Source organism: Stenella coeruleoalba (genome assembly GCF_951394435.1).
Source record: "Stenella coeruleoalba genome assembly, chromosome: 15".
Lineage (NCBI taxonomy): Eukaryota > Metazoa > Chordata > Mammalia > Artiodactyla > Delphinidae > Stenella > Stenella coeruleoalba.
In genome coordinates this window covers 68,156,239-68,184,156 of record NC_137161.1, presented here as the reverse complement: position 1 = coordinate 68,184,156, position 27,918 = coordinate 68,156,239, and the positions used below count along the sequence as shown (strand labels likewise).

At 43.1% G+C, this 27,918-nt stretch overlaps 1 protein-coding gene across 2 annotated transcripts in view; it reads right to left on the bottom strand.

Moving 5' to 3' along the window:
- The window catches only part of PRKCB (protein kinase C beta), a 312,009-nt gene that overhangs the window by 157,486 nt on the left and 126,605 nt on the right, over window positions 1-27,918 (bottom strand). For both annotated transcript variants that reach the window (XM_079899045.1, XM_079899044.1), the window contains exon 3: window positions 22,961-23,043. In XM_079899045.1, the coding sequence (XP_079755171.1) occupies window positions 22,961-23,043 (83 nt within the window). The remainder of the gene's footprint in view (window positions 1-22,960; window positions 23,044-27,918) is intronic.

Here is a 27,918-nt window from a genome sequence, read left to right as displayed (position 1 = left end):
GACAACTTTTAAAATAAAATTTTAAGATGTTCATCCCAACGGTCTCCATTAATAAGCTGTGGGAACACAGATACACATATGCCTGGTAGGTCGGCCGACTGGTATTACCCTTGGGGGCAACTGGGCACGTCTATCAAAATTCCAAATGCTTCTCCCCTTCTGACCCAGTCGTTCCACTTCTGCGAACTGATCCTATCTATCTACATAGAAAATTATATACGTAGACGGTTGTTCACTGCAGCATCATTTCTAATAGCAAAAGACTTTAAATGAGCCAAGTGTCATAGGTAGGGAGGTGCTTAAATAAATCATAGTGCAGTTACACAATGGTCTACTCTTCAGGTATAAAAATGAAGAGTTCTCTGCACTAATATGGAAAAATCTTAAGGGTTTATTTTTAAGTGAAATCGAAAAAGGAAAAAAGCCAAACCGAAGATGCAGAAGAGTGTGTGTCGCATACTACCTTTTGGGTGAGAAACTAAGGCGGGATAAGAAGTATACTCTAAATTACTCACACCTGCATAAACAAATTCTAGAAGGAGAGGCTGCAAGAGAAGGTAATAAGTGTTTCTCTAGGAAGGCAGGAGGGAACAAAGTACAAGGGAGTACGACTTCTCCATATATACCCCTGTAAAGTTTTGATGAAAGTAGAATATTTTCGTGTTTATCACGAAACTCCCACAGCACGTACCAGCACACTGGGTAACCCGACAGCACCACCATGCCCCAGACTGCAAACAGAACGCCAAGAATTCCCGAGAGACAAAGACGCAAGGAAACCTTAATCGGGATGATGTGGACTGAGATTCTGTGAACATGAAATGTGTAGAATGTTAGAAGCTGTAATTACACATTTGAAAGGGGGACACTATAATTTGGTGAAGATCTTTCATTATGTTGCCGGAGAAGAGACTGAATAGCACTGATAACGCTGTGCAGATGCTCGGGTGCCTGAGGAATGTTTTTGATACACCATGCCTGCTGCTACCCCCACCCCTTGGGCAAATAAGTAATTGTTCCATTTAAGGACAAGCTTCTGTTGTGTCAACTTTGGTAGAATTTTTTTTTAATTAATTAATTTACTTATTTTTATGTTTGGCTGTGTTGGGTTTCGTTTCTGTGCGAGGGCTTTCTCTAGTTGCAGCAAGCGGGGGCCACTCTTCATCGCGGTGCGCGGGCCTCTCACTATCGCAGCCTCTCTTGTTGCGGAGCACAGGCTCCAGACGCGCAGGCTCAGTAGTTGTGGCTCACGGGCCTACTTGCTCCGCGGCATGTGGGATCTTCCCAGACCAGGCCTCGAACCCGTGTCCCCTGCACTGGCAGGCAGATTCTCAACCACTGTGCCACCAGGGAAGCCCAACTTTGGTAAAATTTTAAATATGATTTCCTGGGTTACAATCTGTACTGGAGTCAATGTCTGTATTAGGGGTTCATTAATAGCCATGTTCAAACTTAAGGCCCAGCTCTCACAGTTATTACAATAGCTTTTGGACTCTGAGGCCAATTACTTAACCCTTTTAAGTCTTAGTTTCTTCATCTAAAAATGGGATAATAATAATATCTAATTCCTAACTTGATGGGAGGGTTCAATGCACTACTGCATGAAAACTGCCTAATAGTCACTAGTAGAAGTAAATATTTTTAAATGTTCACTGTTATTGTTAATTTTCTGTCCATATTCTTTGTCCATGTTTAAATTCAAGTTGGTTTCTTTCTAAATTATTTGTAACACGTTTCCTATACAATTTTAAAAAGAATATTAACCACTTATCTATGATCTATACAGTAAATATTTTCCCAGTTTTTCATTTGCCTTTTTTTTTTTTTTCTTTGCGGTACGCGGGCCTCTCAATGTTGCGGCCTCTCCCGCTGTGGAGCACAGGCTCCGGATGCGCAGGCTCAGCGGCCACGGCTCACGGGCCCAGCCGCTCCGCGGCATGTGGGATCCTCCCGGACCGGGGCACGAACCCGTGTCCCCTGCATCGGCAGGCGGACTCTCAACCACTGCGCCACCAGGGAAGCCCTCATTTGCCTTTCAATTTTGTTGATGTTCTTTCTTTCAACATCTAACACTGAAAATGTATTTGTTTGTGTGTGTTTAAATAAAGTGCAATTTCTCCCTTTTCCTTATGGTCTCTGTCCCTGCATATAACATATTTAGAAAGTCCTTCCCAGTATTTTCATTCTCTTACAGTTCCACTTTCTACACTGAAATCATTATGTCCCTTGGAATTCATTTTAGCAGGAGCTTCTTGAAGAAAGGCCTTTATTTTTTCTTACTGTTTAGCAAGTTGTAACAACAAATGTATGGAATGCATCTTCTTGTGCTGATTGAAAATGCCTCTTTTATCATACACTAATTTCTCTTATATCCTTTGTTCATTTTAAAGTTTCCTCTTATGCTCCACTGATCTGTCTCTTAACTGAGAGATGTGCCTCAGTACCATACTATTTTAATATACCATAGGTTTATAATATCTTAGTACCTAAAAACATCCATTGTATACCCACCCACCCCTACCCCAGCATCACCATCCACTTTCAAAATTTTCTTGGTTATTCCCACCCACATATTCTTCCAGATTATATTGGAAATGCCAATCTTTGTCAACCCTGCTTATTGCCCCTTCTACAAAAATTCCCACCTACAGCACCAGCTCAGTGGGCAGTAGAGCATCTGACCTCATGCTTCCAGCCAGTGCTGAATGGACCAAGGTCTGGTCAGTGACATGCAATTTATGAAGGAAGAACTAGGCCAATCAGAATTTAGAACAAGGAACAGTGCAGTGGCTGCGAGCTGAAGCTCAGTTAAAGGGGTGGGGTGGGGGGATGGAGAGAGAAAGAGAAAGGGGGGAAGGAAGTCACATGTAATTTGAGCCTTCCTTTATGTGCTTCCTGAAAAGTGTTGTGTTTTCTACCCCCTAAACTCTTCTTGGTTGTCACTAATGTTAAGCTGGTCTTCTCCTTTCCAGGATTTATATGTTATTTAGACGAGTGATTTCAATTCATTAGCTAAGTCAGCGGTTTTTAACCTGCTTCTTATGCCATCCTCCAGGGCATACATGCAAATCTGTTGCAGAGAGGTACTTCCAGGCCTCGGGGTGGGACTCACAGCCACGGAGCCACAATTTTACAGGGGTATTGTATCCCTCAGATTTACACAGAACGTTGGCAAAGAGCTCAGAGCTGGCAACACTGGGCCAGCTCTCCTGAGGGCAGCCCTGGGCTGGAGCCGAGTCCTGGCCACACCCTTTGGGTGGGGGACAATGGTCCCCACCCAGCCCACTTGCAACTGGCGGGTCCCTGCAGGCATCTGAGTTCGTAACTCCTGCCAGATCCCCACTCCAACTAGTATAACCCGCCGACTAGTATAACAGAGGGAGACCATAGGAAACAGCAACTGTGTGCGTTCATGGAGCCTCAGGGAGAAGCGTAGACCCAGCCTCAGGTAAAAGTGGGAGTCCTCATTCTCCCAGCAAACAGGGGTTGTCTTCCTTCTTTTGGAAGGCTGTGTGTGTGGACAAGCTCGCCCCAACTCTAAGTGGCTTCAAGGCGTCAGGCATTAGACATGCAGATTCAGCTCCAGTTTGGTGTCTGAGCAGGGAATGAGAAGCCACATCCCTTCCAGCAGGTGAGGCCTAGACCTGGTTGGGTGACCCTCAGCCTGGTATAGGGTGCAGTTCACCATGAAGAGGAGGTTTAGTGGGGTATTTAAAAGGTGAGGCTCCAGGGATGTCCCTGGGGGTCCAGTGGTTAAGACTCCATGCTTCTACTGCAGGGAGCATGGGTTCGATCCCTGGGCAGGGAGAACTGAGATCCTGCACGCTGTGCGGCGCAGCCAGAAAACTAAAAAAATAAAATAAGACAAGAGGTGAGGCTCCATGTCCAGTTGCCTGGATTAAAGCCAGCTCCACCATTTACACACTTCAGTTTCGTCGTCCGTTAATCAGGGACAATAATGATAGTTATTTCCTGGGATCGTTATGGGGAGTGAATTACTTAAAACTTTAACAGCTGCCTGACACAAAATCTCATAGGATTATGAGATTTTAATGAGTTAATATTTGTAAAGAGCTCAGCACAGTGCCTGGTACTCAGTAAACACTGTGCGTGTGGAATAATAAATAAATAAATGTTTCTGCTTTCTAGATTTGTGAAGGTTCATGAAATCATTTTTATATTGTGTTTAGCACAGGGACTGGCAGGTAGTACGCACTTGATCGATGTTAGCTTAAAATAAAAACTACATCTATGATCTTGGCCAAGTCACTTCCATGCTCTGGTCTCAGTTCCCCCTGCAGAAAATAAGGGGGTTAAGCCGGGTATTCCCCAGGGGCCTTTCAAGCTCTGACACCCTCTGCCATCCAGGCTGTTCACACGGCTCTGTCCCGCCTCTTCCTGTGAATTCACTGCTCAGAATGTACAGCAGCCTCTGAGGGAACAGACACACGGATCACACCGTTGCTTTATAAATAAACCCTCCATCAGCCACAAAACACACATACCCATCCTCTCCTCTCACTGCCCCTCCTCCCCCCACAGTGCCATCAGCCAACAGAAGGAGGGGCACCTCCTCCCCCCGGTGAGTGCAAGTCGACCAAAGGCAGGACCGGGACACGGGGCTATTTAACTTGCAAAGATGCTGTCAGCTTGATTCCTAGGCTCAGAGCCCCGTGCTCAGCTTCCTGACTGCTCCCTCTGCCACAGAAGCCCTCGGCACTCCCAAGCCTGCATTTCAGAAGAGCAGAAAGAGCCCTTATGTAGAAGGACACGCAGAACACTGCTGAAGCGAATGCCTGTCAGGCCACCATTGGCACCTGGGAAACCACAAGCCCACGTAGGTTCTGATCCTATCCCCACCTTCAGGGATTTCTAGATTCCAATGGGGGATGATAATTATTACTATTACTATTACTATTATTACTATTATTATTACAGTACAGTTAAGTCCCCAACATATGAACGAGTTCCATTCCGAGAGCGCGTTCGTTAAGTGCAATTTGTTCGTATGTCCAACGAAGTTGCCTAGGTACCCAATTAACACAATCGGCTGTATAGTACTGTACTGTAATAGGTTTATAATACCTGTCACACAAATAATACATAAAAAACAAACAAAAAATAAAGAAAACACTTTTAATCTTACAGTACAGCACCTTGAAAAGTACAGCAGTACAGTACAACAGCTGGCACACAGGGGCTGGCACTGACTGAACAGGCAAGAAGAGTTACTGACTGGAGGAGGGAGAGGAGGTGGGAGACGGTAGAGCTGAAGGATCGTCAGCAATAGGAGACGGAGAGCAGGCTGCAATGTCACTCATGCCTGACGCTGATGGCACAGGGTCTGGCTCCTTGCTGGATCCAATTCTATCTACCCTCCTGAAAAACCGATCCAGGGATGTCTGGGTAGCAGCTCCTTTTTTCTCATCACAGATGACATAGTAGCACTGGATTGCACGCTGAACGGCTGCTGCAACCTTCGTGTACCGTTCTACGTCTGGGTCCTGTGCCTCAAAAACTAACAGTGCCTCCTCAAAGAAAGAAAACCCCCTTGCCACTCCCTGCGTCGTGAATCTCTTCGGTTCTTCAGTTACTTCTTCTTCCTCTTGTGTCTCTTTTCGTCCTTTCTTGGCGCTTGGCGCTTCTTAGCAGTACCAGCTACACCACTGCTGCTTTTACGCTTGCTTCCGGACATCCTGGGCTTGAAATAAAGATACTGTACTCCTGTACTCTATACAGTACTGTAAAGTAAAGGACACAAAAGCACAACCACTTGTAGAGGATGCACGCACGTGACAATGTACGCCAGACACGTGAACTAAGTTAGTGATTGGACGTGCGAACACACATTCGAATCTTTGACAGTTCACAACTTGAAGGTTCATATGTAGGGGACTTACTGTAACAGCTAACATATGCCAGGCACTCTTCTAAGAGCTTTACATATAATTAACTCATTTGACCCTCACTGACCCTGTACAATAGGTTTATTATCCTCATTTTACAGGGGAGAAAACTGAGGCACAGAGAAGTTAAGTAACTTGTTCAAGGTCACACAGCTGGTGACTTGGACCCAGATTCTAGGCTCTCTGTCGTCCCATAAATAAATGTTAAGTGACCCTATGATGTGTGATAGCAAGGAGAGGTATGTGGGGCTATAAGAGTGCAAAATAGGAGGAACAGACCTGGTCAGGGAGGTCAGGGAGGGCTTCCCTGAGGAGGTGAGCTGTGGCCTAGAGGATGAGTACAAGTCAACCAGGGTTTTTAACCTTAACACACATTAAAATCAACTAGGAGACTTTGAATCAACGAGATTCTAACTTCATTTGTCTGCAGTGGGCCCAGGCACCAGTATTCGGTTATAAAGCTCTGCAGATGATTCAAACATGCAACCAGGCCTGAGACTCACTGAGTGCAAGGGCAAGAAGAGACAAGAAGTAGCTGGTAGAGGTAAGAGTAAGGCAAATGCCTAGTGGTGGGAAAGCTGATAGGGAGGACAAGAGACTGAAGGAAGGAAGCTCAGGGGTGAGGAGTGAGGGGTCAGGAAGAGGCTGGAGGGACGGACGGGGCCACAGCATATGCAGGGCCTATGAGTAGGGCGGCCATATCATATGTCTTCCAAAGGGGACTCTTGTGAGAATGGCGGGAATGGCAGGGGCCACAGATCCTTTGAGATTCCAATGCAACAGAATAAGCAGGTGTGTTTATGAGTAAGCTTGACAAAGGAAGATGTATGAGGACCCTGTTAATAGGCCACATCAGAGAATCAACTTTGCCTCAAAAACAATGGGAAGCCACTGACGTGTTTTCCGCAAGGATGATGACAAGATCACATCTGGTCTTTGGAAAAATGACTCCACAGCAATACGGAAATGACAGGCTGATGAGACAGAGAGGAATCAGGGAATCAGGACAAGATACTACTTACTGGTCCAGGGAGGGTGGGTGGAGCCTGGACTAAGGTCCTGGCTGTGGGGATGGAGAGGACTGGGTCACGCGTGTCATTTTGAAGAGCAGACTCTAGAGCCAGACCAAGTTCAAATCCATGTTCAGATCTGCTTATTCGTCATGTGACCTGGCAAGTCAGAAGACTTCTCTGCCTCAGGTTCCCCCTCTATAAAATGGGCATACAAATAGTATCTTTCTCATGGGGTGAGGACTCAATGAGTTAGTGTATGTAAATCACTTAGAACAGAACCTGACATATGACAGGTGCTAGTGCGGGCACACACCGTTCTATTGCGCTTCGCTTTATCACACCGAAAAAGTCTTGAGTTTCTTACAAATCGAAGGTTTGTGGTAACTCTGTGTCAACCAAGTCTATCCGTGCCATTTCTCCAACAGCATTTGCTCACTTCCTGTCTTTATGTCACATTTTGGTAATTCTTGAGATATTTCAAACCCTCCACCAACAAAAAGATTATGACTCACTGAAGGCTCACATGATAGCTAGCGTTTTTTAGCAATAACATATTCTAAAATTAAGATATGTACATTGTTTTTTAGACATAATGCTACTGCATACTTAATAGAATACAGTGTAGTGTGAACATAATTTCTATATTCAGTGGGAAATCAAAAAATCCATGTGGGGACTTCCCTGGTGGTCCAGTGGTAAAGAATCCGCCTTGCAGTGCAGGGGACGCAGGTTCGATCCCTGGTCAGGGAACTAAGATCCCACGTGCCGCGAGGCAACTAAGCCCGTGCGCCACAACTACTGAGCCTGCACGCCTCAACAAGAGAGGCCGTGTGCCGCAAACTACAGAGCCCACGCACCCTGGAGCCTGTGCACCACAACTAGAGAAGAGAAAACCTGCATGCCACAACTAGAGAGAAGCCCGCGCGCCACAACAAAGAGCCTGCATGCCTCAACGAAGATCCTGCATGCCACAACTAAGACCCAACACAGCCAAAAATAAATAAATAAATCTTTTTAAAAAAATCCGTGTGATATTCGCATTATTGCAGTGGTTTGGAACCTAACCTACAATATCTCCAAGGTACACCTGTAAATGTTAGCTATAGTTATTTAGGAGGTACAACAGGAGTCGGCAATGGAGAGAATATTAAGGTGGGGAAAGTCTGGGAACACAGGAGAGGTCCCAAGAATTGACCTGTGCTCAGTAGAATTTTGGAGATTCACAGTTAAGGGGTAAAGAGGATCAAAGACAGACAGTTGCTCGAGGAAGGGCTGAGATGCAGAATTAAGGAGCAGAGCCAGAACCTAAAGGCTGAGTTTGAAGGCAATAACACGTCCAAGATTCTGAGTCAAACACATAACACGCAAGACACTGTTTTTGTTTTTGTTTTCGTTTTGCGGTACGCGGGCCTCTCACTGTTGCAGCCTCTCCCACCGCGGAGCACAGGCTCCAGACGTGCAGGCTCAGCGGCCATGGCTCACGGGCCCAGCCGCTCCGCGGCATGTGGGATCTTCCCGGACCGGGGCACGAACCCGTGTCCCCTGCATCGGCAGGCGGACTCTCAACCACTGTGCCACCAGGGAAGCCCAAGACACTGTTTTAAGCTCTTTGCATAAACTAGCTTATTTCATACAACATCCCTAGAAAGTAGATAGAGTGTCATCCTCATCTTGAAAATGAAGAAACTGGGGCACAAAGAGGTTAACTGACTTATCCAAAGTCGCGCAGCCAGTAAGTAGCAGAGCCAAGATTTGAACCCAGGCAGGCCGGCTCCAGAGTCCATACTTTTAATCAACAAGTAAGACCAGGCACCTGAGCCTGAACATTTCACTCTGCCCTCACCTCCAAACTACCACTGAAAGTACCAGAAGGAATTGTTTAAAAATAGGAGAATCTATTTCAGCCCAGAAATCAGGGAAAGGTGCCAAGTAAGTGACAAAACCTCTTGAAATGTTTTTCAATATATAGCAAAGGTGAGACTTGAATTGAGAGAAGGGCAGCCTGGCCTGGTTCTCCTTATTTAAAAGAATGAAGAATGGCAAGGTCTGATGGGGGGTGGGGGGCAACTGAGCAAACATAGAAAAGTCGAGTTGAATCCTCACCTTGCTGTCCCGGGCAGCAGCAGGCACTTGAAAAACATGTGGAATAATGAATGACCCCCTTGAAGACTGCAGGTGAAGCAAGTGACTACCGGACCCCCTGCAGTTCCCACTAGACACAGAGAGTGCAAGGATAGCAGGGGGCGCTGCAGCAACTGCTTCCTAATCAGGGGTCTGCCCCTGTCAATTTACAGCTCAACCACATGGCCAGGGAAAAGGGCCCTCTGCATACTTTTGAAGCTCCCTGCCTTGGACTGTTGCTCCCTCCATACTCCCCAAAGAAGGCTGATTTGACTAAATCTGTATTTTCCCTCTCCCTTCATTGGCCGGGGCGGCAGTGAGAGTGAGAGCACGGGGCGGAGACACGACCTTCCACTGACAGTTCCCACCTACAGAGGTTATAAACTGGTGGTACACAGAATAAATCCAGTGCAAAAATATTTTTTTAAATATACCACACATGTAATTCTCAAATTATCTGTCAGCATCCACATTTGGGGGATTCAGGCATCTCCTGAAAAATTGGAAAATCTGGATCTTGGTCCTTTAAAGAACAGGAGATTTTTTTAAATAGAAAGCTGAGTAATGGCTGCCCCTTTCGGACAGCGTGCACACACCCCAGATGGATGTTCCCTGTTAGCACTCATTTACTGCCTGGTCCTGGCTGGTTTTGAAGTCAGACCTCCTGATAAATGGAATACCACGCATCCTTTCAAAGTCAGGTGGCCACAAACAAAACATTGAGGAAAGCAGCCAGACACTAGGGAGGGTCTCCTGTGCAATTCCATTTGCATAGCGTCCAAAGCAGGCACTCTCTTTTCTATAGTGGCTGCACTATTTTGCATTCCCACCAAGGGTGAGCAAGGGCTTCTCTACATCCTCACCAACATTTGTTGTCACTGGACTTTGTTTTGATAATAGCCAGCCTGCCAGGTGTGAGGTCTCACTGTGGGTTTGATTTGCATTTTCTGATGATTACTGAGCATTTTTTCATACACATGTTGCTCACTTGTATGTCTTCGGATGAGTGTCTACCCAAGTCCTTAGATCATTTGGAGGTTCCTCAAAAAGTAAAAAACAGAACTACTATATGATCCAGCAATTCCGCTTCTGGGTATTTATCCAAAATAATTGAAATTAGGATCTTTGAGAGACTTTAGCTCTCCTATGTTCACTGCAGCATTATTCACAATGGTGAGGAAACAACCTCAATGTCCACCAGCAGAGGAATGGATAAAGAAAACGTGGTATATACATACAATGGACTATTATTCAGGCTTAATAAAGAAAGAAATTCTGCAACATGGGATGAAATAAGCCAGACACAGAAAGACAAATATTGCATAATTCCAATCATATGAGGTATCTAAAATAGTCATATCATAGAATCAAAGAGTGGAATGATGAGTGCTGAAAGCTGGGGTGAGGAGGGGAACGGGCAGTTACTAATCAATGGGCATAAAGTTCAGTTTCAAGATGAGTAAGTTCTAGGGACTTCCTTGGTGGTCCAGCGCTTAAGACTCCGCACTTCCACTGCAGGGGGCGCAGGTTCAATCCCTGGTCGGGAACTAAGATCCTACATGCCATGCAGTGCAGCCAAAAGAAACATTAAAAAAAAAAAAAAAAAAAAAAAAAGGATGAGTGAGCTCTAGAGATCTGTACAACTTTGCATCTGCAATCAACAATACTGTATCATACCCTTAAAAGTGTATTAAGAGGGTAGATCTCGTGTTAAGTGTTCTTTCCAAAATAAAATAAAATAGTTCAGTAAAATAAAGCAAGCAAATGGCTGTTGGCCTGGGTAGTTGTTACCTTGATGAAAGGGTTTGGAGGTGTAGGGATTACAAGGGAGTATAGAAGGGCTTCTGGGGTTCTGGTTACAGAGAAATGTTTGCTGTGTGAGAATTCATCAAGATGGACACTTTTCATGTATAATAAACGGTTTTCAAAAACTATATGACCAGCCCAGACTAAAGGCAGCACCTTTGAACCCAAATTCTAAATTCTTAGAAGAGGGAGTCTGATTGGTCCAGTTTGGGGCAGATGTCCACATGTATCTGGACCCAGCGGAGCCGAGGCCATGGGTTCAGACAGCCTCTGGGAGCACAGATCTGGGGAGGCAGTTCTCAGAGAAAAGGGTTGTCTGCTTCAGTTACATTTTCCAGGTGAACAGGGTTGAAGTAACAAAGCAGTTTGGGGTGCTGGATAAGCGCACAGACCCGGGCCAGAGTGCCTGGGTGTGAATCCTGGCTCAACCACTCACTGGTCATGGAAACCTGGGCAGGTCCCTCAGTCTCTGAGAGCCTCAGTTCCCTTATCTGTAAAATGAGATTGATAACAACAGTAATCACCTCATAGAGTGTAATGTAGAATAAAGAGATATTACATGTAAAGTGCTTAAAACAGTATCATATCTATGAATGCTGGTTCTTAGATATTATTATTTAAGTAAAATACTTGGACATCCTAAAATCCCAGACCACTGAAGTTGGGGGAGGACGGGCCTTCTGACTCCAGGACCAGCTCCTTTCACATCCCTCCAGGCTGCCTCTCTCCAGGGTCATCTGCCTTTGATTTCTCTATTTCCCCCAAGTCTGCAGCCTCCACAGGCTGAGGTCTTCTGGGAAATTCCCTTTATCAGGCTCTGAGGCTGGTCCCACCCCACAACCAGGAGAAGCCAAAATAACTCATAAGACAGGACATCCCCACCTCATTTAGTCCCACCACCTGTCCTCTTTGTGCATGGGAGAAACAGCTGGTTTCCATTCCCCAGATGCTGCACACCGTGGATTTGCTTCTTCCTCCACAGCATGAAGCTCTGTGTCTTTGTGACAGTGAGGGACAGAGGGCCATTGAGAAGCAATTCATTCTGACCTTTACATGCTCATTCTGACCTTTACATGTTCATTCTGCACTGTGGATGCCATCAGTGGCACATGGCAAATGGGGGCAGAAGAATCCAGTGGAGTTCATTTCAGAGTCAAAGAATTGCATTTTACTGCATTACCATCATTTTTATTAGACTTTTGCCCCGACCAGCCCATGGGAGGTGCCTTTGTATTTCCATTTTGTGACAAGCAAGATGGCATGCCAAAAATAAGGCTAGACTTTTGAAACTCACCGTCTAAGATTCGGAAGAACCATTGGTGGTAACAATATTAATTAGCACTTACTATGTGCCAGGCACAGCAAGAAGCCCTTAACATGGATTAACTCATTTAATCCTCACCTGAACCCTGTTAGGAGGGTGCTATTTTATCCTCTTCTTACAGAAGAGGAAACTGAGGCAGAGAGGTTGGGTAACTCGCCCAAGATTATTCAGCTAGTTAGTGGCAAACCTGGAATTCAAACCCCACCATTCTGGTTTCAGAACCACCCTACTATAGGACCTTTTGTTGGTTTCCAAACCTGGCTCCCCTGCAGAATTACCCAAAGGACTTCAAAATACAGACCCCCAGACCCTCGTCTGTAGCTCTTCAGGTGAGGTCTGTTCTTAACAGGCTATCAAAATAACCCTTAATCATTCAACCTGTCTGTACTCTGCAACGTAGCATTTAGAAATGGTAGTGGACATGTGTTGTTTTGATCTGCAAATATCTCTGCCTCCTTTTGGGGTTAGCAGAGCCTCAATTCTCCATCAAAAAGCCATCCCACCCCCACTGTATTTAGTTCCCTAAAGAGGGAACACTTTCAAGTCCCAACCAAGGGCTGGTTAGGTAACTTAAGCTTCACCACATAATGTCCCTCCTTCCGGAATTTGAATTTAGGGCCAAAACAACACAAGAACCAAAATCAAATACAACTGGTCTGGTCGTTTGGGAAGGTTTCTTCCAATTCTCTAAAGTACATTATACCCTTTTCAATAAATTTCTTTATAACAAGCTAACTAACCCAAGGTGGTTTCTGTTGCATGCAACCAAACAACACTAATTAGTAAAAGAATAACCAACTTGGGAGGAAACCCACACCTACCACAGATATCACCTCTACAGCATCCGTGACAACTGGTCTTTGCTCTACTGGGAGGGGAGCTAATATCCGTATACAGGAACCAGGCGGTCAGTTTGGGCTGTTCTTCCTTAGCCTGCACAGATGGTCCTCAGTCCTGATTCTGTCCTTTGAAGCTACCAAAAATCTATACAGTAGCTCTTTAAATGTTTAATGACAGCCTAGCCTCTGAACTATCCAGGCCAACCCTCAGAGGGCGTCCAGCCCCCTTGTAAGGTGTCCTTTTGCCCTTTGGAACATACACCTGGTTCTTGAGCACTTTTGTTGTGAATGTAGAAGTTATAGACTGCAGTGTTTAGTAGTAAATAATAGTCCTGGCGCACTGCCAGATTTAGATAGGTAATAGATAAATGAGAGACTGTGTGCGTGTGTGCATGTGCGTGCGTGTGCGTGTGTGTGTGTGTGTATCTGTACTGTTTAGGCTGATTTGCCCCTAATATTATTATTTACCCTTGAGAGTTTTGCCCTCTGGTGATGATGAGATCTTACCATGATGCCAAGACGATATTCAACCTTAACTGTTGCTTCACCTCCTGGAAGGAGCCAGATAGTCTTCGAGCATCATCAGAACTGAACTGTGGGGTGTCCCCGCTTGGGGTTATGAAAGACTAAACAACCCAGGCTTTGAGAAGAGTGCAGTTGACTGTTATGTTGCTTTTTCTGAGCCAAGGAGACCAGACAATGCCATGTAAGAGGAGGGGGGCCCTTTCTCTGATGATAGGGATGTCCTACTGCCACTAGTGCTCAGGCAGGAAATGGGTGGGGCCTGGATTGGCAGAGCTAGGACTTCCCTGCTCTGGGACCAAAGGTGAACTGGCCAACAGGGGCCAGAATCTTACCAAGAACACCTGAAGATTCCCATTTGGAGTACTAAGCTGGTTCCCAGCTGATGGAATATATTAACAGTAACCACATCTAGGGACTTCCCTGGCGGCCCAATGGTTAAGACTCTGCACTTCCACTGCAGGGGGTGCGGGTTCTATCTCTGCTTGGGGAACTAAGATCCCGCATGCTTTGTGGCCAAAAAAAAAAGAGTAACCACATCTAGAAGCAACTATAATTGCTTACAGTTATACCCAAGCCTTCGCTCAGGTCTGATTTTAACCAAATTAAGCGGGAAGGCTGACTCCATGCTGGAGGTGAAGTGGCACGAAAAACAAGACTGTCTTGTAGAAACCAGTTACAGAAGCTCCCAAAGTGACCTTCAGAGTTCTGCAGGCAGCAATCTGGGATAAAACACTGAGCAGAACTGACAAGTGGCCACCAAAATGTGTTTAGGAAATGTGGTCTTGTGTTTTTCTACATGTGTGTGTTTTTTGTATCTCTCTTGATATATCATACCATACATGTCCTCTGTTGTCTGCTTTCTTCATTCATAATGACTGTATAGTCCCATGTCAATAACATTTGAATCACTGTGACTTTTTACTGAAGTATAATTGACATACAGTAATGTACAGATTTTAAGCAGACCGTTTCATGAGTTTTGAAACATGTGTGCACCTGGCTAGGCACCATCCCAGTCAAGACATAGGACATTTCCGTTACCCCAGACACTGTGACATTTTAATCACTGTACAGCATCCCATCACATGGATATGTTTTACTTACAAAAACCCTAACTGGCAGTCATTCAGGTTGTTTCCAATTTTTCATTAGTATTAAATACTGAGACAATGAATATCAATTTAGCTAAATATATACACATATTCTTAAATAATTCCTTAGTAAAAATTCTTAAGCCAAAAAGTTCATTAACACTTTTGGTACATATTGGTAATATTCTCTGGAGAAAGATTAGACTAATTTACACACACTGGTGAATGTGTAAATTAGTCTAATCCTTTCCCCTCTTCCTCCTGTTTATGCTTTTTACTTTGAGTCCTATTTCTTTTGATATTGTTATTAAGGCCCTGTTTTATATGCTATGTGTGTTTTGGGGGTATATCTTTGCCTCTTTTATTTATTTTCTTTTTTGCAGTATGCGGGCCTCTCACTGTTGTGGCCTCTCCCATTACGGAGCACAGGCTCCGGACGCACAGGCTCAGCGGCCATGGCTCACGGGCCCAGCCACTCCGCAGCATGTGGGATCTTCCCGGACCGGGGCACGAACCCGTGTCCCCTGAATTGGCAGGCAGACTCTCAACCACTGTGCCACCAGGGAAGCCCTGCCTCTTTTATTTTTAACCTAATAAGTTTCTCTTGTACAATGCCTAGAATTATACATTTATCCAGTCTGATAAGTCTTTTCCTTTTAGTAGAGAATTTCAATCCATTTACATTGGGTTAGGTAACTGAAATAAACTGAAATGTATACTTTCTAGATTCCACAGTTCCTTGCTGGCTAATTTTTATCTTTGTCTTTATATTTTGTTATATTGACCAAAATGTTCTTTGTTATTTTTATCTCTAGATTGCTTCTTTCACACTAAAAGAAGTCTATCTGAACCAATATGTCTATGCCAAGAATTAAATAGTATTAAATATTTTATTTAGGATCTTTAAATTTAGACTCTAAGTTTACTATAGTTTAGTTTTGTTTTAATTAATTAATTAATTAATTTGGCTGTGCTGGGTCCTAGTGGCCGCACGCAGGATCTGCGTTGCGGCCTGTTTAGTTGCAGCATGCGAACTCTTAGTTGCAGCATGTGGTATCTAGTTCCCCGACCAGGGATCAAACCTGGGCCCCCTGCATTGGGAGCACAGAGGCTTACCCACTGGACCACCAGGGAAGTCCCTAGTTTAGTTTTTTATGCCAACTTTATTGGGTTATGCTGGTTACCATGGTGAAGGTGGCTTATAATAATAAACTGTGAGAGCTATTGATTTTGTCTGCTCCTCAAAGTTTCCCATCCCCTCTTCTTATAACATACATTGCTCTCTGAGCCGTAGGGATGCCACGTGATCCAGGCTTGATAAACTGTAAAGAGTTCATTCCCTTAACAACTGAGGACCAATCAATCAGAACCCTTTCCTGAGACTGATTATGAATGCAGGAAGAAAGAAGGCCACTTCTTCCTCTAGGGTTTCCATCTTTCCCTGGGGTCAACTACAACCAGGCTGACAGACATATTTACAGACATGTCCTGTCTACAGTAGGCACAAATGAGACAAGGACAAATCAGTCAGGGTCGCAGCAGGAAACAAATGGCATATTGAAATTAGAGAGTTTAAGGCAGGTTTCATGAAAGGACTATTTAGAAAGGTGTGGGCATGGTGTTGGGAAACCATGAGGGAGAATGTAGTAACTGGGGGCAATTAAGAGCAAAGGGACAAGGGAAGAGAGTAGTTCCTGGAACCCAAAAGGAGAGAATTGTGTAGAGATGGCTGCCTTTAGAGGAGCAGCGACCTTCAAAGAGTAAAGCGAAGAAGACCTCATGATAACTACCCTGGGCTCACCCTCCAATCTCCTATCAGTCCCTCCCCTTGAGCCAGAGGGTAAGGGAACCCCAACGGATGCAGCCCTTACAGGTCAGTCTCTCAGGGAGAAAGCAAAGAGGATCTGGAAGGACAAATGAGACAGCTGGCACAGCAGGCAAGGGCCAGTGTGGTAGACTACAAAATGGCCACAAATCTCCCCTTCCTGTACGCATCTCTGCGACTTTGCAGGCCCTCCTATCCAGAGGTGAAGTCTATTTCTCCACCTCTGAGTCTGTTCTTGGCCATAACCACTGTGACACAAATAAAAGCTTGAAAAACACCTGTGCTTTGGGGATTTCCCTCTCTTGCGGCGCTTGGAACCCTGAGACCAGTGTGTGAAAGAGCCTAAACCTGCCTACTGGGAGGAAAAGAGACCACGTGGAGGAGGAATGAAGAGTACCAGACAACAGGCTGCCAAGTGGCAGTCGCGTTCCTGAAGCTATCCAAGGTGATCCTGCACCAGCCAAGGCACTAGCTGACCAAACACAGGAGAGAGCTCAGCAGTGATCAGCTGAAGAGACCCAGATCAGAAGAATGGCCAAAGTAGCCCACAGAATCACGAGAAATAATAAATGATTATTGTTTGAAGCCACTAAACTTTGGAATGGTTTGTTACACAGCAAAGCTAACTGATACAGCTGATAATGAGAAAACATCTTGCAAGTATTGGATCCTCAGTTCCAGTGTCTGAGGCCCTTGTCCCTGAAGCTCTTACTCCTTCTCAATGTCCTTCCCATGAGCTGATCTCTTTTCCTAGTGCTGATTTGAGTTGGATTTATCTCATTTTCAATTTTTAAAATTGTGAAGGTTTACTTTTTCTCTGTAATTTGATACAATTTAAAATGAACAGATTAGGTATAAAATAAGCCACAAGGATATATTGTACAACAAGGGGAATATAGTCAATATTTTATAATAACTATAAATGGAGCATAACCTTTAAAATTGTGAAGCACTATATTATATACCTGTAACTTACATAATATTGTACATCAAAATATACTTCAATAAAAAAGTAAAGCATGTCAAAAATAAAGAAACATAAAGATATTTTAAGGCTCACTGTTATGAAAATCAAAATAAAATAAAATAAAATGAAGAGAAATCCTTCATTCTTCTAAAGTTTAAAATAATTTACCCATGAAGCCTATTATTCTGGAGCTCTGGGAGAAGAAAAGCTTCTTGGGCAATGTTCTCATTTCTCTCTTGATTATTCTCCTGTTATGGTTTTCAATTTCTTCTTGAGACAAAATTGCCAATTTAAAATTTCCTAGAAAATCATCCATTGCAACCAGATTTTCAAGCCCATTAGCATTTATATGCATATTCTTTTTAATGTATAAATCTAACATTCTTTTAAAATTTTCTTTTATTTCCCTTTTATTAAATCTTCAACATCTAACACATGATTTATCATTTTTAATATATTTCTTCATAAAATAAGACTTGATTAAGAAACACAAAAGGATACACTCAACATTACTGCCAGTGTCTTTCACTGACTGATTTAGTGATGGAATCAGGAGGACACAGGGCATAACAGTGAGTTTTATTCAGTACCTTGATATGCATGATAAGAAATTATTATTTCTAAAACCATAAAATGTTGAAGACATTATCTTCAGACAAACCAGGTCAAGAGTCCTTTCGTACTTTTGTACTGCCTGGCACAGAGCCTCTGCTCAGCAAAGTCAGCTATTATTATTACCTATTATTCCTTGGCAGGTCCTGCATCCCCCTTCTTGAGTAGGAGAGACTCCTCCAAGGATTAATAATAATTTAGAAACCAATTACTGAGTGCCTTCTTTGTGCCAGACACTATTCTGGACGTGGTTCAAGCAGACTCTCATTGAATGCTCACCAAAAAAAAAACTATGGCATACGTACTATTTTCCCCATTTTAAAGATATAAACTAAGGGTCACAGAACTGAAAGTATTTTACCAAGATCAATGGAGCTGTAAGCGTCAGCACTGGATTTTGACACTGAGTTTTTTCTGGCTCCAAAGTCTAGGTTCTTTTCTCAGCATTGCACCACAGAATTTGAGGTTTTGTATAAAGTAATGGAAATGGAAACAGTCATTACGTCCTAAGGGAATGATCTGGGTGGAGGCATGGACAGAATTATCAGTATATTCCTGACTAGGGAGGTAAGTAGAGTAATGGAAATGCCCTCAGCTACCTGCACCAGGGGCTTACAAGGACCCTTGTGCTTAACACTTTCATGCAATGACTCTTTAATCCATTTGCTGTTAATCCTTTTGTTGTGGTTGTAGTTAACTCTTATTCATTTTAAGGATTTCTTAAAACTTATTACAACAAATCTATGTGGTTGGTACTAATATCCCAGTTTATGGATAAGGAAACTGAGCCACAGAGAAGGAAAATGACACACCCAAGGTCACCTCATGAGTAACTGGCAGAGTCAGGACCTGAACTCAGGTATGACTGACTTCAGAATCCACACTCTTAACCACCATTGTCTCTGGGCATGATCCTTAAATTGCCCAAGTCCCATTTGTAGCTGGAGGGCACTAAGTCAGCCAGGGACCTGGGGCAGGCAATAAATGAGGTCTGTTCTCCTACTGAGGTCATCTGTGACTCTGAACTACAGTGAGACCCACAGGTCTTTTCTGAAGTCCAGTGTGATGGCCTCCAGGAATGCTGTTCCACAGTGGTCCCCTGGGTCAACAGGACCTTCAGTAGTTTGACCAGAGATTCTTTCCCCTCAATGAAGAGTGAAGTCTATTTCTTTACCACTTGAATTTGGGCTTGACCAGGGGACTACTTGATCCAGTGGTACATTATCAAACATGATGCACAGGCTGAAAAAGCACTGCTGCACTGGGACTCTTGGAACCCTGAAACCTCATGTGAACAAGGCAGAGCTGGCCAGCTGGAGGATGAGAGGCCATGTGGAGGAGAGCCAAGGCACCCAGGCCACCAACCGGCTCACTGACAGTCATGTGAATGGGGCCATCCTAGATCAACCAGCCACCAGACATCCACAGACACAAGCAAGAATCCCTTAAATTTTGTGCCCAAGACAAGTACCTCACTTGACTCATCCTAGTCCCAGCCCTCAGAGACAAGTCCTCTCTTTCTTGTTCTGAGAAGATCTCTCAGGACACTGTGTATGTGGTCAGTATTCTAAGTGCTGAGTAACTGTAATGTCCATATGTAATGCTTACGGCAATGCCAGAGACTTGGTCTCCCTGAGAGGTCGAAGAGACAGCAGGATTGAGCGTTTCCAAGCAGATGAGACCAAGAACAAGGAAGATGCCTACAGATGACCAGAAGTACCACCCAGGAACTCTGCTGTGTTTTGAGGTCCCCCAGTGGTGGGTGCCCATATGTATTGCCTGTTCCCATGGGCACTGAATGGTTGGGTCAGTAGCTGGGTTCACTGGGACAAAGCCTGATTCATAAAATTCCCTCAGGTAGCCTAATATGCCATGTTGGAGACCTAGAAGGATGCCAACCACACAAAGATCTACTAATATCCAGAATATTCCCTGACTCAGACTGGACTTGGAATAGCAGAACGTAGAGGACAAAACCTAGCACATTCCTTGTTCACGGATGGAGACCGTGCTTTTCTACTCCATGAGCTTGCTGCACGCCAGCTCCTCCAAGGTCACAAAGGAGGAAGGCACTCCTCCATACCTCAGAGAGCCTGGCCAGGTTGGCAAGTAGGTGTGGCCAGATCTCTAATCATGTCTCCACCCCTGGACAGAAAAAGGTCAATGAACCAAGTCAAGTCAGTTCAGGAGTCTGGACCAATTCATCATCCTCAGTGCCAACCGGCCTCCTTGGAACTGTGTCCAGAGATAGAATCATTTCAGGTAGGCTGCCAAATCCTATGCATGCTGGCTGCAGGCAGTACTGCCTGCTCTCCCCATGCCCGAGGCAATGAACGGCTGCATGGCTCCATTCACAAAGAGCAGGGTCTCCTACAACTTACGGCGCCTACACACTCCTAGGAAGGACAACTGCCAGGTGGCAGGCAGAGGACCCATTCATTCTTCAGACATATTTGGTAGACATCTGTCCTTGCTGTCTGCCCAGCATGTATTCACTGTAATTCATTAGCACTGTCATTATCATCTTCACATACGTACCAGACACTGTCTTATATGTATACAGTGGATACTCGTAGCAAAGTTATATGGTAGGGTTTTATTCATTTTCAGCTGAGGAATATAAAGCACAAGGGAGTTAAGTACTCTGCCCAAGGTTACACATGTCTAGGCTCCATCCATAGCCTACGATTTTAACCAGTACACAATACTGCTTCTCTAGTTCTCCTCTGAGGGACCACCTCTCCCCCACTCTCAAATCATGGGGTAGGCACACCGACCCTCCTCGCCAGGAGTAAGCACGTAACCAGGCCTGCCAATCAGCATAACCATCCTCTGGTTCTATATGACCCAGGGTCCAATGAGACTTTAGCTCTTGTCACTGGAACTGCAGCACTGATAAGACATTATGACTAAAGGTACCACAGCCATCATGCTGTCGTTAGGAGAAAAATCTTCTTGAAACAGAAACCAGGATAGAGGAAGGCTGGGCCAAGACGTGGAGAAAGAGATTCCTGAAGACCTCATTTCGGCCCCTTGATTCACTGTGTCTGAAGCCAGTCTACCCTTGGAGCTTTTCAGTTTCAGGGACCAAAATTTCCCTTTTCACATAAAACAGTTTGAGCTCTTTCTATCTTAGGCAACATAAAAAGTTAATGAATAAAGACAGGATATGGGAAACACCATCCTCTTGGCTCTTGAGTACCAAGCCTTGGTCTGCATGAACATTCAGAGCTTGCATAATGGAGCCATGCTGTCCCCCCAATCTTCCCTGCCTGCTTTCCTGGGGACAAGAGATGGAATTGCACTAAAAGGGTCAGAGAGTGTGATCTGAGAGAACATGAAGAATGGTCCCATCTTTGTCTCTGCAAACGAGCCTGTGAAGGCTTTGGTTGTTCTCTGTTGCCTGGAGTTTTTAAACCCAAGTACCACAGTCTCCAAGCAAAGCAACTTCAGTATTAGCTCTAGAGTGTGCGTGGTACACCCCTGATTTGCAGCCAAATGGCAGATGACCACTTACAGAAGGCCAGCAAGAACATATGCAATAACAGAGGTAGTTATCACCACCCACTTCACGCAACCTCAGGTCAGCTGGCAAGTCCAAGGGACCAGGACAGGACCAGTGGGAGACAAAGCCAATGGGGAAAATTCCAGGAAGGTGAACCAAAGCAGGAACAAAATAAGAGAACCAGGGGTAACAGCTGCACACAGGGTACGCTGAACGCAGTTCATGACTGGGCCAATGGAAGAGTGTGCATGGTGGAAGGTCCAGGACAGTTTCAGCTCCATGGAAAAGAATAACGCAAACAACGAGACTTTACCAATAAGAGGTGCTTCTTATCTCACATACAGAGTCTGGGCATAAGAGAACTCAGCGTTGGCTCAGCAGCTCACCAATGTCATCGATGACCCAGATCCCTTCAACTCTTCCACCCTGCCATGCTCACGATGTCAGCCGTGTCTCCCTCATTGACTCAAACGGTTGCCACAACTCTGTGCATTACATCCTCCCACAAAAATTTCCAACAGAACAAAGTAAGGAGTGTCTTCCTTTATCAGAAAGGAAAGTCTTCCTAGAAGCCCTGCCCAGACTTCCCTGCAGTTCCCCCTGAGCAGAATTGGGTCACGTGCTCGCTCACTAGCTACAAGGGAGCCTGGGAAAACAAGTATCAGGCATCTTCAGCTTTTAGCATGAGAGGTGGCCTCTGCCAGAAAAAGAGTGGGGGTTAGGAATGGCTGTTGGGTAGGCAATCCACATGGTACCCCAAACTTTTGGTAAACTTGCACCATATCCTTTGCCATATCCTTAGAGCACTCACGCTGCCATTCACTTAATATTTTCCTTGAGTCTCTTTATCTTTTATTTAACCTAACTACCTTTCCCTAGATAGGAAATTTTCTATCCCCACCATAAATGCAAAACCATTACTAGACACATTTTCCAATCCATATTAAAATAAATCCATAATGATCAAAACAAAAATTGCCAGGTTTACCCAGAAGCATCCCTGGTCCCACCAGCAGTAATCATACTCTGGGGTACACAGTAGCAGGATAAGCTCACTTCTTCCTAATTCTTGGGCCCTAGTAGAAAAAATTCCCTACCAAAGAGCTAAAAAGTACACTGTAAGGTACCATCCTAACTACCTTTTTATAGTAGCCATAAAAATTTAGCCGCTGCCCACCACTCTCATGCCTCAGCCATAAACATGAAGACATTTTGCAGAATCACAGTAGGGAAACTAGCTGGTTTCTTGAAGTCACACACCCCTCTCAAAATGTTTTGTTGTTTTGTTCTTTCCCATTAAAACGAAAATCGTCTCAGAGGCTATAGGACCATGACATCCTGACTTTTCTGTCTCAGTGTACTCACAGATACCCAAAAGGATGCATTGACTGTGGGCAGAGAGAGGTGACCGGGGCCCGTTACTTACATCGGAGGCTGGACCCTTGTCAGCACCTGGGCAGGAGAAAGTGACAAACTCATGGCACCGCTTGTGCACGACAAAACAGCAGACTGCAAAAGAGAAAATAAGGGTAGGAGTGGGGGAAAAGGAAAGTGGAGAGTAGGGAAGGAGGGGAAGAGAGGAAGAAATCGTTAAACCTGGACTTCCCGACAAGTAAAGGCTTTATACCAAAATAAACAATGCCTTCAGCTTCTGCACCTTGTCTTTTATTGAAGTCAAACTCTTGGGTACACGGATGTTACAACTTGCAAATTACTTCGCTTGTAATGTTAACTAGGGTTCAAAAGATCACATATGCTCAAAATTACACTTTAGTGAAGATCGCTTAAGTTGTATGATCTTCCACTACTTTTGGAACAGAATGTTGTTTTTCACATCGGGCACCACAGGAAGCTAGCTGTTGGCTTGTGTTTAGGTCCATAACGCTTATGAAGTATGTACATTTAATCACTAGAATCACACTTAGAGAGATGCATAATGTGAAGGGCATGTAGAAAAAGAATGAGCAGGAACGGCGGACCCACACCTGCATCTCACCCAGGAGCAACCATCAACTAAGTGGAAGAAACAGGCTACATGTTTACATGGTTACTTTAGCAGTTTGAAACCAAATGTGTACATACATATGTTTGAATTTGTATGCGTTAAACGCTCCACTATTTGGGGACTATATTACTTAGGGGGAGGGACAATTAGAGAATACATACAAAATAAAACTATTTTTTGTTGTTGTTCAAATCTATTTTTATAAACTCTAGACTGTGGACTCCTGGAGGATGGGCACCATGCTCAGAATCTCTCTAAAGGACATTCTCAGTAAATGAAAACAGGACAGGAAACCTCAAGGTTACCACTAGTGATATAATGGACCTGGGCAACAATCATCAATGCTGCCAACATCAGAAAAAGACACTACCTGCCTGCTGATGAAAGTGCTATGAAGAATCCTACCACCTGTGAAGTATTCTTGCCAAAATAATCACACCTGAATCAGTTCAAGAATCTTCATCCAACTACCAATTTACCGCAACTACAAGTGACAGACGCATTTTAAATGACACCACAGTGAGAAAAAACAAAATTTTAATACAGAAGAATGTGGTAAGCTACAAGATGTTTTTTCAACAAATAAACTGGAAGAGGAGAGGAGAGCATCTGTCCTCTTCTGGACGATACTGTAGCGACGGCTGCATTTAGAGAATATATAAAACAAAAAGTGAACCCTAGTATAAATAATGGCTTTTAATTAATAACAATGTATCACTATTGGCTCATCAATTGTAACAAATGTACCACACTAATGCAAGATTCTTTACAAGCACTGTACATATATTAATTCATTTAATACTCCTAACGATTCTAAGGCACGCCATTTCATTTTTTTTTACATTCTTTTTTGTTAATATTCTTTTCCATTATGGTTTGCCATAGGATATTGAATATAGATGTCTTCATTTTTTTAATTGAGATATAATTGATATAACATTATATTAGTTTCAGGTGTACAACATATTGATCCTATATATATATGTATACATATATATATATATATATATATGACCATAGCAAAATGATCATCACTGTAAGTCAACATCATCCATCACCAAAAATAGTTATAATTTTTTTCTTGTAATAAGATCTTTTATCTACTCTCTTAGCAACTTTCAAATATACACTACAGTACTATTAACTATAATCAACTCTCTATATATTACATCCCCAGAACTTTTATTTTGACCACTTTCACCCATTTCACTCACTCCCCACCCCCACCTCTGGCAACCACCAATCTGTTCTCTGTATCTACAAGTTCGCTTTTTAGTTTTGGTTTGGTTTGGTTTTTGTTTTAGATTCCAGATATAAGTGAGTTCATATGGTATTTCTCTTTCTCTTTTTGATTTATTTCACTTGCAAATGTTAATAATAGGGGGAACTAGGGTGGAAATGGCGTTGAGGGAGTATATGGAAACTCTGTATTTTCCAATCAATTTTTCTATATGCCTAAAACTGCTCAAAACAACAACAAACAAACAAACAAAAATGGAAAACTGCAAGAGGAAAGTAGCAGGGCAGAGGAGAAACATACATTCAAAGAGATTTAAGAAACATATCAACTAAATGCAATATGTAGACCTCGTTTGGATCCTAATTTAAACAAACTAATAGTTTTTTAAAATTATGAGACAATCAGAAAAGTGGATATATTCACTTTTTGATGGTATGAGAGAACGATTGTTATTGATATTAGGGAATTATAATTTTTGATGTAATAATGGTATTATGATTATTTTTGTTAAAGAATACTTACCTCTAAGAATACATCCTATAATCTTTGTGGATAAGATGATTCTATTCAAAATAATTCAGTGTGACATAAAGGAGATAGAAAGGGGAGGGTTATAGATGGGAAAAATAAATGAGTCTCGACTGGTCATTACTGACCCTGGCTGATGGACACAGAAGGATTCATTATACTAATCTCTCTACTTTTACGTATATTTTCTGTAATAAAAACATTTTAACGCTCGTGGTTTAAAACAAGAGTTCCAAAGGGGCCAATTGCTTTCTCCTTTGCTTTCTCCCCTTTCTGTTTTAGTATTTACTGTATTTTATAAATAATATATGCTTTGTCTGAAGACATTTGTGTCAAACAGTGTGTGCTGTGTGTGTGTGGGGGGTGGGTGGTCCCTCTCTGTGCCTGTATATCTGTGACTGCTGAGAGAAATACATGAGCAGTGGCCAAAAAATGCCACTGATGGTTATCTCTGGGCAGTAGGACTACAGATTATTTTTACTTACAATCTTACATCTGTATTGTTTGAAATGTTGACAATGAGTATTAATTATATAATCAGGGAAAATAAGCCCACTTTCATTTTGAAACAAAACGAAGAGTCAAAGAAAAACAAAGGTCAGGAAATGAAAAATATGACTGCCCAAACTGGAAACTCAGTGGTTGGGCTGATATAGAATGGAGACAGCTAAAGAGGAACTTAGCAAACTGGAGTCTAAATTGAGTGATTTTCCCTGAATTCTGCAAAAAAGCAAGAAAAAATAAAAGAAATGATACAAAACTGTAGGATAGATCCCCAAATTCTAACAACCATATAGAAGGATACTCAGGAAAGAACAGAGAGAACAGTAAAGAATGTGTAATTAAAGAAAATAGAAGGAAGTCCTCTAAAGATTAAGAAGAATTTGAGTCATTAAATTGAAAGAAACTATCAAGTGTCAATAGATGTGAATGAAAAAAACAAGTAATGGTGAGGATTTTCAAGGCTCTGAGATCATTGTGAGGACGTGTCCAGCAGTGGCAGGAAGAGAAGAGGAGAAAGATTACTGACAAAGGAACAAAAATAATTTTAACACCAGATTTCTTGTCTGCAACTTTGAATTCTAGAATACAATGGAGCAATGTCTTCAAAGGTTTAGAAAAAGTCATTTGAACCTAAAACCCCATACACAGCCAACCTAGCATTCAAGTGAAAGTACAAAATAAATACATTTCCAGAATATAAGAACTTGGAAAATTTACTTCCCACAAAAGAAGTAATAGAGAATATACACTCCGCAAAACAACAACAAAATGAATGAATGGGGCATAACAAACAGTGGTGAAAGAGAGAACAAAAAGAAGAGCGGGGCAGGGGAAGAGAGACTTAAGTCATAAGAGATGGGGTTGGGAAAAAGACTATAAAATTGCAATATGCTAAGAGTCTTGTCTTATTCCTCAGGAGTTTATAGGTATTGAGAAACCGCATTTAGGACATTATAAGTTTGAATATGTGTGTTAACAATTAGGAATAAAAATAAGAATAGAAGTATTATATATAACTTGCAGACCACTAAAAGAAAAAAATGGACAAAGAAAACTTAATCCAACTACACTTCAAAAGGCCTTCCCATATGACCCAAATTCCTATAAATACAATTCTTTTTTTTTAACTTTTATATGGCATCATTTGCACTTTAAACTCTTTTATCATCTGTAATTTCTTGATTATCTTAAATGACATGGGAATCTAATTTGCCATTTTTTCCAAATAGGTAATCCATTGTGCCAGCATCTTTTACTGAATAATTCATCCCCTCTCCACTGATCTCAAATGCCAACTTTATTATATGCTAAATAATTATATACACTGGGGTCTGTCTTTGGGCCTTCTGTTCTGTTCCACTGATCTGTCTTATAATAAAGCAATATGGGATTTAATTATAGTACCTTTATAACATGTTATATCTTGGTTGGGCAAGTCCTCCCTCATTATCCTTATTTTCAACATTTTCTTGGCAGTCACGGAGAGTTCCAAGTGAACTTTAGAATCGGTTTATCAAGCTTTTAAAAATACCGACGGAGGAACTTCCCTGCTGGTGCAGGGGTTAAGAATCCACCTGCCAATGCAGGAGACACAGGTTCAAGCCCTGGTCCGGGAAGATCCCATAGGCCACGGAGCAACTAAGCCCGTGCGCCACCACTACTGAGCCTGTGCTCTAGAGCCCGTGAGCCACAACTACAGAGCCCACATGCCACAAATACTGAAGCCCACGCACCTAGAGCCCGTGCTCCGCAACAAGAGAAGCCACCGCCAAGAGAAGTCCCTTGCACCACAATGAAGAGTAGCCCCCACTCGCTGCAACTATAGAAAGCCTGCACGCAGCAACGAAGACCCAACACAGCCATAAATAAACAAACAAATAAATAAACCGATGTAATTTTTATTGGAATTATATTTAGTAAATTTCCCACCCCCAGAAAAAAAAATTTATTGGGACTTTGGTAATTAACACTTTCATAACAATGAGTCTTTCTAGCAGGAATAGGGTGTCCCTTTGTTAAAATTTTATTTTATGTCTCCCAATAAAGTCTTAATTTTCTCTATAGTTCTACAAATTTCTCACTTAGTATTATCTGAGAGGTCCTTTTT